We start from the raw sequence: 10,629 nt of genomic DNA on the forward strand, positions 1-10,629 counted from the left end.
ATGTTTACATGCACTAGCCTAATTTACATGCACTAGCCTAATGTTTACATGCACTAGCCTAATGTTTACATGCACTAGCCTAATTTACATGCACTAGCCTAATGTTTACATGCACTAGCCTAATCCGATTACAGATTCCTTATGTACTGTTTATATGTCTCTTAAACTTTGCAATCCGATACAAATATTTGTTTGCATGTGCATTACATGTATTACGAACAAAACTACCGCGCATGCGAAGAGCCTCAGCATTGCGTTCTGAAGAAACGGAGAAAGGCTGAGAAAGTGAGAATGGCACCAAAAACCGTTATTGTCGTTTTTGCTAGAAAAGCTTTCTTCTTATGTTACTCACTCTATTCGGCAAACGAAGAATTAGAAGCATAGCGTCTAATACCCTGTCTGACAAATGGGTATTTGCCTCATGCTCATTCCTCCTCCAGTCTAACCGCAGACATCTTTGGATGCCAGTACTATGAAGTAAAGACAGGTGGGTGAGAATTGTCCTTAAAAGAGTTTACAGATGTGGAATGGAAACAGAATAATAGCGACTTTAAGCGACAGCTGCAGATGGGACACTACGCAAAAATCATTAAGCAATAATGATGGCAGAACAGAGCATTTAATCATTCAAGAAAAAGAAAAAATGTAGGCTATTTAAAACAGCAAGAGAAGGGATGTTTGCTGTGTTAAATAACTGTCAGAAGAAGGCAATATAAATTACCTACATCTAAATCCTAGATATTATTATTAATAGGCTAACAGAGAGTGCGGGTGCTGGATTGGCCTGCCTGCAGACCTGACCATCTCCAACTGAGAATATGTGGTGCATTATGAAGCACACCATACAATTGTGAATGGGGGAAAATTCCACTTTCTAAACTTAACAAACTTGTGTCTTCAGTGCCCAAATGCTTAAATATTTTTAGAAGAAATGTTGATGTTTCACTGTGGTAAACACTCAACTCTCTCAACTTTTTTGGAGCATGTTGCAATCATCTGATTTGAAATTACTGTACATTAAAAAACAATGAAATTCACAAGGTAAAACACCATATAATGTGTAGTTGTAGTGCTTTCAATATATCACAGGGTGAATATAATTTACAAATCACTACCTTAGCATTTCTCATTCTGTCCCAACTTTTTCGGAATTGGGGATGTAAATAATATCAGGCAAAATTCAGGCATTAGAAAACAAAACACCATTTCAGGAGGAGAGCTTATTAAAAGCTCACATTGGCTCAGTGCAACACTTTAAGTCAAGACAAAACATTTCAGCTTACAAATGCTGTATAAAGTAAAAAGGATATACGAACGCATGTTCACATTCATTTGTATTCAAGTCATTAATTTATAGCTTGTATTAAACTAAGGATGCATACTAGGAAAAAGCATACATGGTTACTTACAGGAAGCACAAGTCCATTGCATTGCCCAAAATCATTTTTCAAGACCTTGTAACTGTAACCAAATTGAAGGAAAAACTAAATTCACAAAAACTGAGAAATGGCTTTAATTTAAACTGAGCATGGAAAAAGAGATATTTTAAATTTCAAGTATGGAAGACAGGTAGTGAATGCACAAGTTCAAATTTCACATCTGTGATTCACTTTTGAGCACTTGGTCATGTTGAGCAAGGACAAGTCCTGTGTCAGTGGCCGTGCTCATGTGGGGCAACTCTGCGAGGGGCCCTGCGAAGGGTGTGGGAGAGGTGTGGCCTCGGTACAATGGGAGCAGGGGTGGAAATGACGTACAGAGCTTTGGGGTCATGGAACATTGTGGCAGCCTGCAGTCGCCCTGGAATGAGTGGAGGCACTCCTAACATTGACGCTCTTGCTCTTGACTCGGCCAAAGAGGAGCTCATACTGCCCTGACGCCAAGTGAAAGAGCCATTAACTGTGAAGCAGAGTGGACAAAATAAAGAGAAGTGTTATTTCCTATGAAGAATTCCTTCTGTAGTTTTATGATATGGAAATAAATAACCAAAAGACAGAGGACTCAAAAAGCTATTCACTTGTCCAAGGTATCCGCTGAGCACTTGCAGCCTTCGTTAGAATAGAAGATGCCTGGCGCTCTGTATTTGATGCTGCCATTTCCTCCACTGCACAGTGTTTCAAACTACCTGGCTCAGTCTGGGCCGGCTGGAGCAGCCCTTGTTCCAGGGAGGGCCAGGGATTTCTATTTTGCAGTGGATGGGAATGCACATACTGCAGATAGGGTTTGGCTTTTGTAGACACCTGCTGATGCATCATGGTGTAAAGGTTCTTCTGCCTCCATGAAATCTCCGCAAGGGAGTCCAACTGGGAAGAGACAGCAATGTATCAGGAGACCTACGTATGTACACCATTAGTACACCACGTACAGTAACATTCAGCGGACATTCAATGCACAAACATTTGATAATTGTCCAAAATTGTCCGTTCAAAACATGTCCCACAACTTTAGTTTAGTCCCACAACTTTTTGTTTAGTTTTTTAAAATCACATCAATTCTGCTTCAGAAAAAAATAAGAGATGATCACTAGATTGTTTTTAACACAAATGTACAATTTGATTATATCTTTATTTTATTATTATTATTATTCATTTTATTTCTATCGAAATTATGACATTACATTATCACTTACTACTAGTGAAACCACCTATCCTTATATAACTCAATACTTCATATGGATTGAAATATATTAAGCAAAAAATTTGTAAAAGATACATAAAGAAAATAACAGAAAATATAGAAAACAAAATATAAAGATGTATATCTTAAATCATAAATAAACCGTATCGCTATGGAGTGTCGATATTACTGCATACCGGTGTAAATAGCATCTGCCACACAGTGCAGCTATTTGCACCCCAATAGTCTGCTGAAACCACAGGAATATACGACAAACAAGACAATAGGTGTCACTGCAGTGGCATGCGGTGTAAAGATGGTGTGTGAATGTGTACTGTTGTACTAGCGACCGCAGTTTGAATCCGTGTTTTTTCCCACTCTTTTCCCCACCCGATTTCCTGTTTCCACATGTAATATCACCTTGAATACTACTTAAAATAATAGATAAACTGAATATAAATGTTGATTTCATCACGGTGATTTGGTCATGATGAATGTCAATGAGTACAGAGAAGAGTTTGATCTGGAGGCGGGGTCTGTTGATCACACTCGTTCCCGTGGCTTGGCATTGCTTTTGTGTAAATTGCATCACTGTATTCCTATAGTAATATTGTAGTAACCATGTTTTTTGGCAGAAACCATAGTTATAATGCAATTAACCATGGTGTTACTACATTAATATGTCGTTAATATAGTAACCATGGTTAATTTTGATGTTACTGTAAATTTACAGCAAAATATCACAGTGAAACTGGTTACTGTAGTAAAAAAAAAAAAAGGTAATTGAAGAGAAGGTTAAGGTTAGGTTTAGGGGTAGGGGTTAATGAAGTGCATCTGTGGGACTCTAAATAAACACAATAAACACACTGCAGTTAGGGTCATATACTGTATTGTAAATATTGGTGCAAATAGTATCTGACACTATTTGCAACAGGGTGCAATTAGTATCTACAATTATTTGCACCAGGGTTGGGTGGGTAAAAAATAGCATCTTCCAAAAAATATATACCTCTTTTAAAACGTTTCACAGCTGGGCCCCTACTTTTTGTCAACACTGTCAGATTTTTATGAAAACATTTTTATCAAAGTTAGCCTTCATTCTGAAGGTCCTCTTTCCATACTTTGCTTTGTGTGAGTTTATAGCTCACATACGATTTTTAGATAATTATTATTATTATTATTTTATATAATTATGTAGGGCTTATGAGCAGCTAGCAACACCAGAAAAAAAAGGCTACTGCATTTAGTACATGTGGGACAGGCAAAATTTGATTACATTTGTCAACACCAACAGTCTGACCATGGTGACAATTTAGTAGATGAAGCTGTAAATCAGTTTGAAACCATCCTGTAATCTCAATATAAATAATACAAATTTGACCCATTATCTTTTATTATATTATTACATTATATTGAATGATAGACACGGCAAAAACTCACATTCTGATAGAAAACGGAAACATGGAATTGCACCCAAATATAGGTGAATACCTCTGAACAAGAGCATAGATTTGGCTTGAACACTGGGGGGTTACAGTGTGAAGAATTTACATGTTTCCATTGATCATGGTATAAATATTGGGGGAGTTACCACCCAAAAATGAAAACAACCCCCATCCCCCCTGGAATCTATGCCCCTGCCTCTCAACATGTTAATCTCTGAACATATAAATCCAAAACAATTCCTGGACACAAACTTTTAAACAAACATTTCAGTTTTGTCCCTGTACTCAAGAATCATTGCAAGCAATTTGCTAGAGTATTTCCTTAATGTTTTCCACCTCTTGATATAAAATGCATAGCTTTAACTCTTTTTTTATTTATTGATTTTTTTGCCCTTTTTTTGTTTTGTTTTTACATACCTTGTGGTCATGTCTACAGTGGGGGGGAAAGTAGGCTTGTTCATGTGAGTGGTTGATTGGTTCAGTAGGGTAATTGGCACTTTGAAGAAGCTGGCGCACCTGGTTAACCACACCCATGTTCAGCAGCAGAGTCTCTCTTTGGTGAAGCTCACTGACTCTCTCTGCCTCCTCCTCTTCCTCTAACAGGTCAAGAGCAACAGGTGTGCCATCCCTCAAGGGGAGATGCTCCAGCATAGTTGGCACCTAGTGAAATGAATTGCACCAAATGGAACTCATAAGTTACAAGTTCTTTGAGAGTTGTTGTTAATCAAACATAGACAACAGGCTCCCTCTGGTGGTGGGTCAAAAGAATTGTGTAATGTTAGTCAAGCAAAGAAGTTATGCATATATTCAAAATAATTTTTAAAGCGTCAATTAAAAATTAGATTAAATTCAAGAGAAACATTTTATTTTAGACATACAAAATCATGCAGTCTGAATTAGAAAGACTCACAGAATTAGGATTAAGGTGTGTGGGCTGAACTGGAATTCTTCTTGGTTTTGCTCTTTCTCCAGCAGATTCACCTTGAAGATCCCGTTTACGTGATCCCTTCTTGTCCCATTCTTTCTGTTCCTGCTTCAAACGCAAGTCCTGCAGCTGCTGCCTACAGACATACACATTTTGCATTAAATTTTCCTCACAATGGTGCTGTCTAAAATTAAGTGTAGCTGTGTTACTGTAAGTGTATTATGTATTAAGTGTAACTATATTAATCATCAATAAATGTAGGCAATTTGTGCATACCTGGCACACTCCTCCCTGGCTTTGGAGGCTGCAGTCTCCTGGAAGAGAGAGATGCTGTGTTGAAAATACTTGTCATATTTTTCGCCTCCCTCTCGAGGGAAGATCCGTCGGAATCCACCCATATGTTTTGCCTCATATCTCTGCATCTGCTCCATACTAGCAGCCTGTGACTGGCGAAGCTCCTCACTCCTTAAAACACACAACACACATGGCAGTAACTCTCCTAAGCCTCTGGAGTAATATGTGAGCTGCCGTTTATGTAGTAAAGCACACAATTAAAGAGTGAGTTCACGCAAAAATTTAAATTCTGTCATCACTAACTCCCCCCTCATGTTGTTCCAAACCCATATGACTTCTTTTACTTCTGTGGAACACAAAAGGAGATGTTAGGCAGGATGTTAGCTTCAGTCACCATTCCATTATATTGACCATACAATGAAAGTGAATGGTGACTGAGGCTAACATTCTGCCTAACATCTCCTTTTGTGTTCCACGGAATACATTAGAGTGAGTAAATAATTACAGAATTATAATGCACGGCTTAAAGCACAGCTTAAAGTACAACCATGATTTAGAGTAGTTATTCACTTCTGTTTTTGAAGGATGTAAGTTACTAAACAGTCATTATACAGTTGTGATCAAAAGTTTGCATACCCTGGCAGAAATTGTGAAATTTTGGCATTGATTTTTAAAATATGACTGATCATGCAAAAAAACTGTCTTTTATTTAAGGATAGTGATCATATGAAGCCATTTATTATCACATAGTTGTTTGGCTCCTTTTTAAATCATAATGGTAACAGAAATCACCCAAATGGCCCTGATCAAAAGTTTACATACTCTTGAATGTTTGGCCTTGTTACAGACACACAAGGTGACACACACAGGTTTAAATGGCAATTAAAGGTTAATTTCCCACACCTGTGGCTTTTTAAATTGCAATTAGTGTCTGTGTATAAATAGTCAATGAGTTTGTTAGCTCTCACGTGGATGCACTGAGCAGGCTAGATACTGAGCCACGGGGAGCAGAAAAGAACTGTCAAAAGACCTGCATAACAAGGTAATGGAACTTTATAAAAATGGAAAAGGATATAAAAAGATATCCAAAGCCTTGAAAATGCCAGTCAGTACTGTTCAATCACTTATTAAGAAGTGGAAAATTCGGGGATCTCTTGATACCAAGCCAAGGTCAGGTAGACCAAGAAAGATTTCGGCCACAACTGCCAGAAGAATTGTTTGGGATACAAAGAAAACCCCACAGGTAACCTCAGGAGAAATACAGGCTGCTCTGGAAAAAGACGATGTGGTTGTTTCAAGGAGCATAATACGATGATACTTGAACAAAAATGAGCTGCATGGTCGAGTTGCCAGAAAGAAGCATTTACTGCGCCAGTGCCACAAAAAAGCCCAGTTACAATATGCCCGACAACACCTTGACACGCCTCACAGCTTCTGGCACAATGTAATGTGGAGTGACGAGACCATAAGCGCTATGTTTGGAGAGGGGTAAACAAGGCCTATAGTGAAAAAATACCATCCCCACTGTGAAGCATGGTGGTGGCTCACTGATGTTTTGGGGGTGTGTGAGCTCTAAAGGCATGGGGAATCTTGTGAAAATCGATGGCAAGATGAATGCAGCATGTTATCAGAAAATACTGGCAGACAATTTGCATTCTTCTGCACGAAAGCTGCGCATGGGACGCTCTTTGACTTTCCAGCACAACAATGACCCTAAGCACAAGGCCAAGTTGACCCTCCAGTGGTTACAGCAGAAAAAGGTGAAGGTTCTGGAGTGGCCATCACAGTCTCCTGACCTTAATATCATCCAGCCGCTCTGGGGAGATCTCAAACGTGCGGTTCATGCAAGACGACCAAAGACTTTGCATGACCTGGAGGCATTTTGCCAAGACGAATGGGCAGCTATACCACCTGCAAGAATTTGGGGCCTCACAGACAACTATTACAAAAGACTGCATGCTGTCATTGATGCTAAAGGGGGCAATACACAGTATTAAGAACTAAGGGTATGCAGAAATTATTTTCATTGTTGCCATGTTTTGTTTTATGATTGTGCCATTCTGTTATAACCTACAGTTCAATATGAATCCCATAAGAAATAAAATAAATGTGTTTTGCTTGCTCACTCATGTTTTCTTTAAAAATGGTACATATATTACCAATTCCCCAAGGGTATGCAAACTTTTGAGCACAACTGTATAACCACATTACTATATTTAAGTATGGATGTGGTCTGTCTCTGCGCTGTGTGGTACCTGGCCTCTCTAGAGCGGTTCTGCTGGAGTCTCTCTTTTACCCGACGCCTCTCCTCCTCTGTGATTTTCCTGCGGTCACAGGCCCCCAGGTTAATCAACACTAAAGTGTCATACAGCAGGCCATCCTTCACTTCCCGGTCCAAACGGGAGTCTGTGGTGAAGCTGGGGGAATGGTTGACCTAAACACACAATTTTTAAGTCTGCATTGTGCAAAAGCAATCTGCAAAGGCAGATAGCTAGTATGTTAAAATCAATTACTTAACTTTAGATTCATCAGGAAGTTGGATGTGAATGGAAATGATTTACACTGAATTTAGGGTGGCCTGTTAAAAACGCAGTAACACTTAAAATGGTTGTGTTAGGTAACATTAGACAAATACATTAGTTAACATAAACTATCAGGGAACAATTCAGCACTTATTAATCTGTGTAAATGTTAATTTCAACATACTATTACATTTTTAAAATAATAAGAAAAACAGTTCAAATACAATAGGGTTCCAACACCTTCAGTGCTTGGACCCCTAATTAAAAGTTGTATACATTAACATTAACATAAACAATGAACAACTGTATTTTCACATAAAATTAATCAAGATTATTAAATGCGGTTAAAATATTGTTCATCGTTAGTTCATGATACATAATGAATTTACTAATATTTACAAATAGAATCTTATTGTAAAGTGTTACCAAAGAAAATGCTATCAAAAGGAGAAAAACAAAAACAAGCCACAAAAGGAGCTCAAACCTCAAGAAGCCAAGGTTTAAGCCGATGGTCCAGTAGCACATCGAAGCCCAGGATCTCAAAGCAGGCGCTGCCAGATGCATGGTTGGGGAAGCAGGTGTGGTAATTGTGTTTGAGAATGGGGTGAGCTGATATTAGTGTCTTAATAATGACATCCTCAATGTCTGCCCACATCTTCTCTGCATCATAGCTCATGGTTTCCATGTGCTTCTTGAAGCTGGAGAGTTTCCTATGAGGACAAAGTGGCAAGAAATAAAATAAAAAAAATTAATAATAACAACAAAGTTTCCAAGAACAACAGATGAACACCAAATCTGAAAACATATAGATTACCGTTTGCTACCTGTGTCTTCGTCTCGTACAAAGTTTTCACTATGCTTATTGATGGCATAGTTGGTTAAGTGCATGCAAACATCTTCCTGTAGATGACGTTGCATAAAAAGGTAAAAAATAAATAAATAAATAAAATAAAGAATGAAGGTAACTTAATTTAGAGTCAGTATTTTTATACAAGCAATGCTTCAGTATCTTTAGTGCCTCTTACCAAATTGCTGCCAGTTGGCTCATTGTATTGAGTGGTGCAGAAACGAACTAGTCCCTCATTGTACATGAAGACACGGAAGGGGTCACAGCTGGTCACTAGCACATATATGCGCAGGTCAAACTTGAATCCTTCAATGATGAAAGGCTATTTAAATTAAGGCAATAAGAAATAATCAAAGTCTTTCCATATGTTTAAATCTTTGAGGGAATTTTGTGGCATTATGATAAACATAAAACGTTTTCTGGAAAGTAAAGAGTTTATTTGGTGGATGTTAGCCTCATGAACAGTGTTTTACCTTGGATATGTACACCTGGCAGATCATGTCTTCTCCTGGCCGAATGTCCTTGCTTGACTTGGTTAGATAGATACCACGGCCTTGGCAACCTGAGTCTGGCTTGCAGATGTAAGTCTTGTGCTTTTTGGCTCTGTTATAAGCTTGGAAATCACTATAACTGAAGGACATTGAGAGAGGGAAATAATAAAAAAAAACCTTTTATTTGACACCCCCAAAAATTAGTTTTGCTCAATTGCATGATTGACCTTGAAGAGACTCACTCTGCAGGGAGGCACCATGTGCGAGGAAAAATGTTGTAGTCCTTTGGAAAGAGTTTCAACATACGGTTCATGTTTCGTGCAAGCAAGTCCTTCCTGCAGATTTCATTCATGCCAGGAAAATGGTTGATTTTCTGTGTGGGGGACAATAGAAGTGGTGACATTTTGTAAAACAATTTAAAGAGGGACAAGTGAAATTGAATGGTACTCCGACAAGAGAAGGATGAAAACCTGGTAGCGCTTCATATCCATGACCCTATCTAGTGAGACAGAGCAGTCTGTCCAAAACAGGGTCCAGTCTTCTCCCTCTGCAGCCTCTCGTAACCCATATCTGCGAGCAGCACGGTGCACTTAAAAAGAGGAGAGGACACTCAGAGCATGCAACTGCATAGACACCCATGTTTAGTCATTTTGATAACTGTATCCACCAGTGTTTACAGTGAAAATTTCACTATAAGAGCAAAAACTCACCACTCTCATATTTGCAGTTGGTGAGATTTATCCACAGACATCTGAAAGAGAGAAAGAGGACAAACAGACAGTCCTGTGCATTGTTCTGGAATTTAAAAACTCCCTTGTTATCCTCTTCACATCTAGAGACAACTTAAGAGCTGTGCAACCAGCACACATTCTTTAGTTACAAACAGCTAGATGCAGCGCAGCTGAATGGAACACAACCCAGGTGTCTCAAGAAACGTTTTTAAAAGTTGAACTTCAGTTAAAGGAATTGTTCACCAGAAATGTGAAAGTGAATTGTGACTGAGGTTGTCGGCCCCTAATATTCTGCCTAATATCTGCTTTTGTGTTTCATGGAAGAACGAAAGTCATACAAGCTTCTAACAACACAAGGGTGAGTAAATGATTGCAGAATTTTCATTTTAGGTGATCTATCCCTATAATTTGAATAAAAAGTGTTTTAAAAGTGTAATGCGAGACACTGAAGATATTATCTTGCACACAGACGTCTAGAAAGTTGTCTATTTTATATAGAACAACAGTTAAAAAATAGCATAGATGAATGCATGAACGCATCCTGTGTGAACTGCCCCTTACCTTCCCAAACTTCACATTTAATTACAACAACAGTTAATCCTGCAGCTCCTGTACCTCAACAGTAATATCTTATTATGTAGGCTATATAAATAAATAGGAATGTCTTACTTCTTCCTTCTCTTTTTCTTCTTGTTCACTGCAGATAGAGGGATTGGTGTGTTACAGGGCTCTGCGTGAGTGTCACTTCCCCAGCCCTCTCC

At 38.6% G+C, this 10,629-nt stretch overlaps 1 protein-coding gene across 1 annotated transcript; it reads right to left on the reverse strand.

The window, feature by feature from the left end:
* Window positions 1-123: 123 nt before the first annotated feature.
* LOC127426990 (tubulin polyglutamylase ttll6-like) lies at window positions 124-10,629 on the reverse strand. The gene is made up of 14 exons (XM_051674264.1): window positions 10,538-10,629; window positions 9,848-9,888; window positions 9,608-9,726; window positions 9,380-9,510; window positions 9,120-9,276; window positions 8,825-8,968; window positions 8,614-8,699; window positions 8,284-8,509; window positions 7,533-7,711; window positions 5,260-5,448; window positions 4,969-5,119; window positions 4,476-4,718; window positions 2,015-2,300; window positions 124-1,896 (listed from the first exon to the last, which is right to left on the reverse strand). The coding sequence occupies exons 3-14, from the start codon at window positions 9,626-9,628 to the stop codon at window positions 1,652-1,654; spliced, it is 2,058 nt and encodes a 685-aa protein (XP_051530224.1). The 5' UTR covers window positions 9,629-9,726; window positions 9,848-9,888; window positions 10,538-10,629; the 3' UTR covers window positions 124-1,651.

The sequence above is a fragment of the Myxocyprinus asiaticus genome, chromosome 36 (genome assembly GCF_019703515.2).
Source record: "Myxocyprinus asiaticus isolate MX2 ecotype Aquarium Trade chromosome 36, UBuf_Myxa_2, whole genome shotgun sequence".
Lineage (NCBI taxonomy): Eukaryota > Metazoa > Chordata > Actinopteri > Cypriniformes > Catostomidae > Myxocyprinus > Myxocyprinus asiaticus.

Excerpts from the sequence above, each read along its gene's own strand:
- LOC127426990 (XM_051674264.1), bottom strand. The coding sequence starts at position 9,628 with ATGGATATGAAGCGCTACCAG. Across the intron at positions 7,712-8,283 it reads TTAAACCTTGGCTTCTTGAG|GTCAACCATTCCCCCAGCTT; the intron begins GTTTGAGCTCCT and ends TTGTGTGTTTAG. Across the intron at positions 5,449-7,532 it reads AACCGCTCTAGAGAGGCCAG|GAGTGAGGAGCTTCGCCAGT; the intron begins GTACCACACAGC and ends GTGTGTTTTAAG.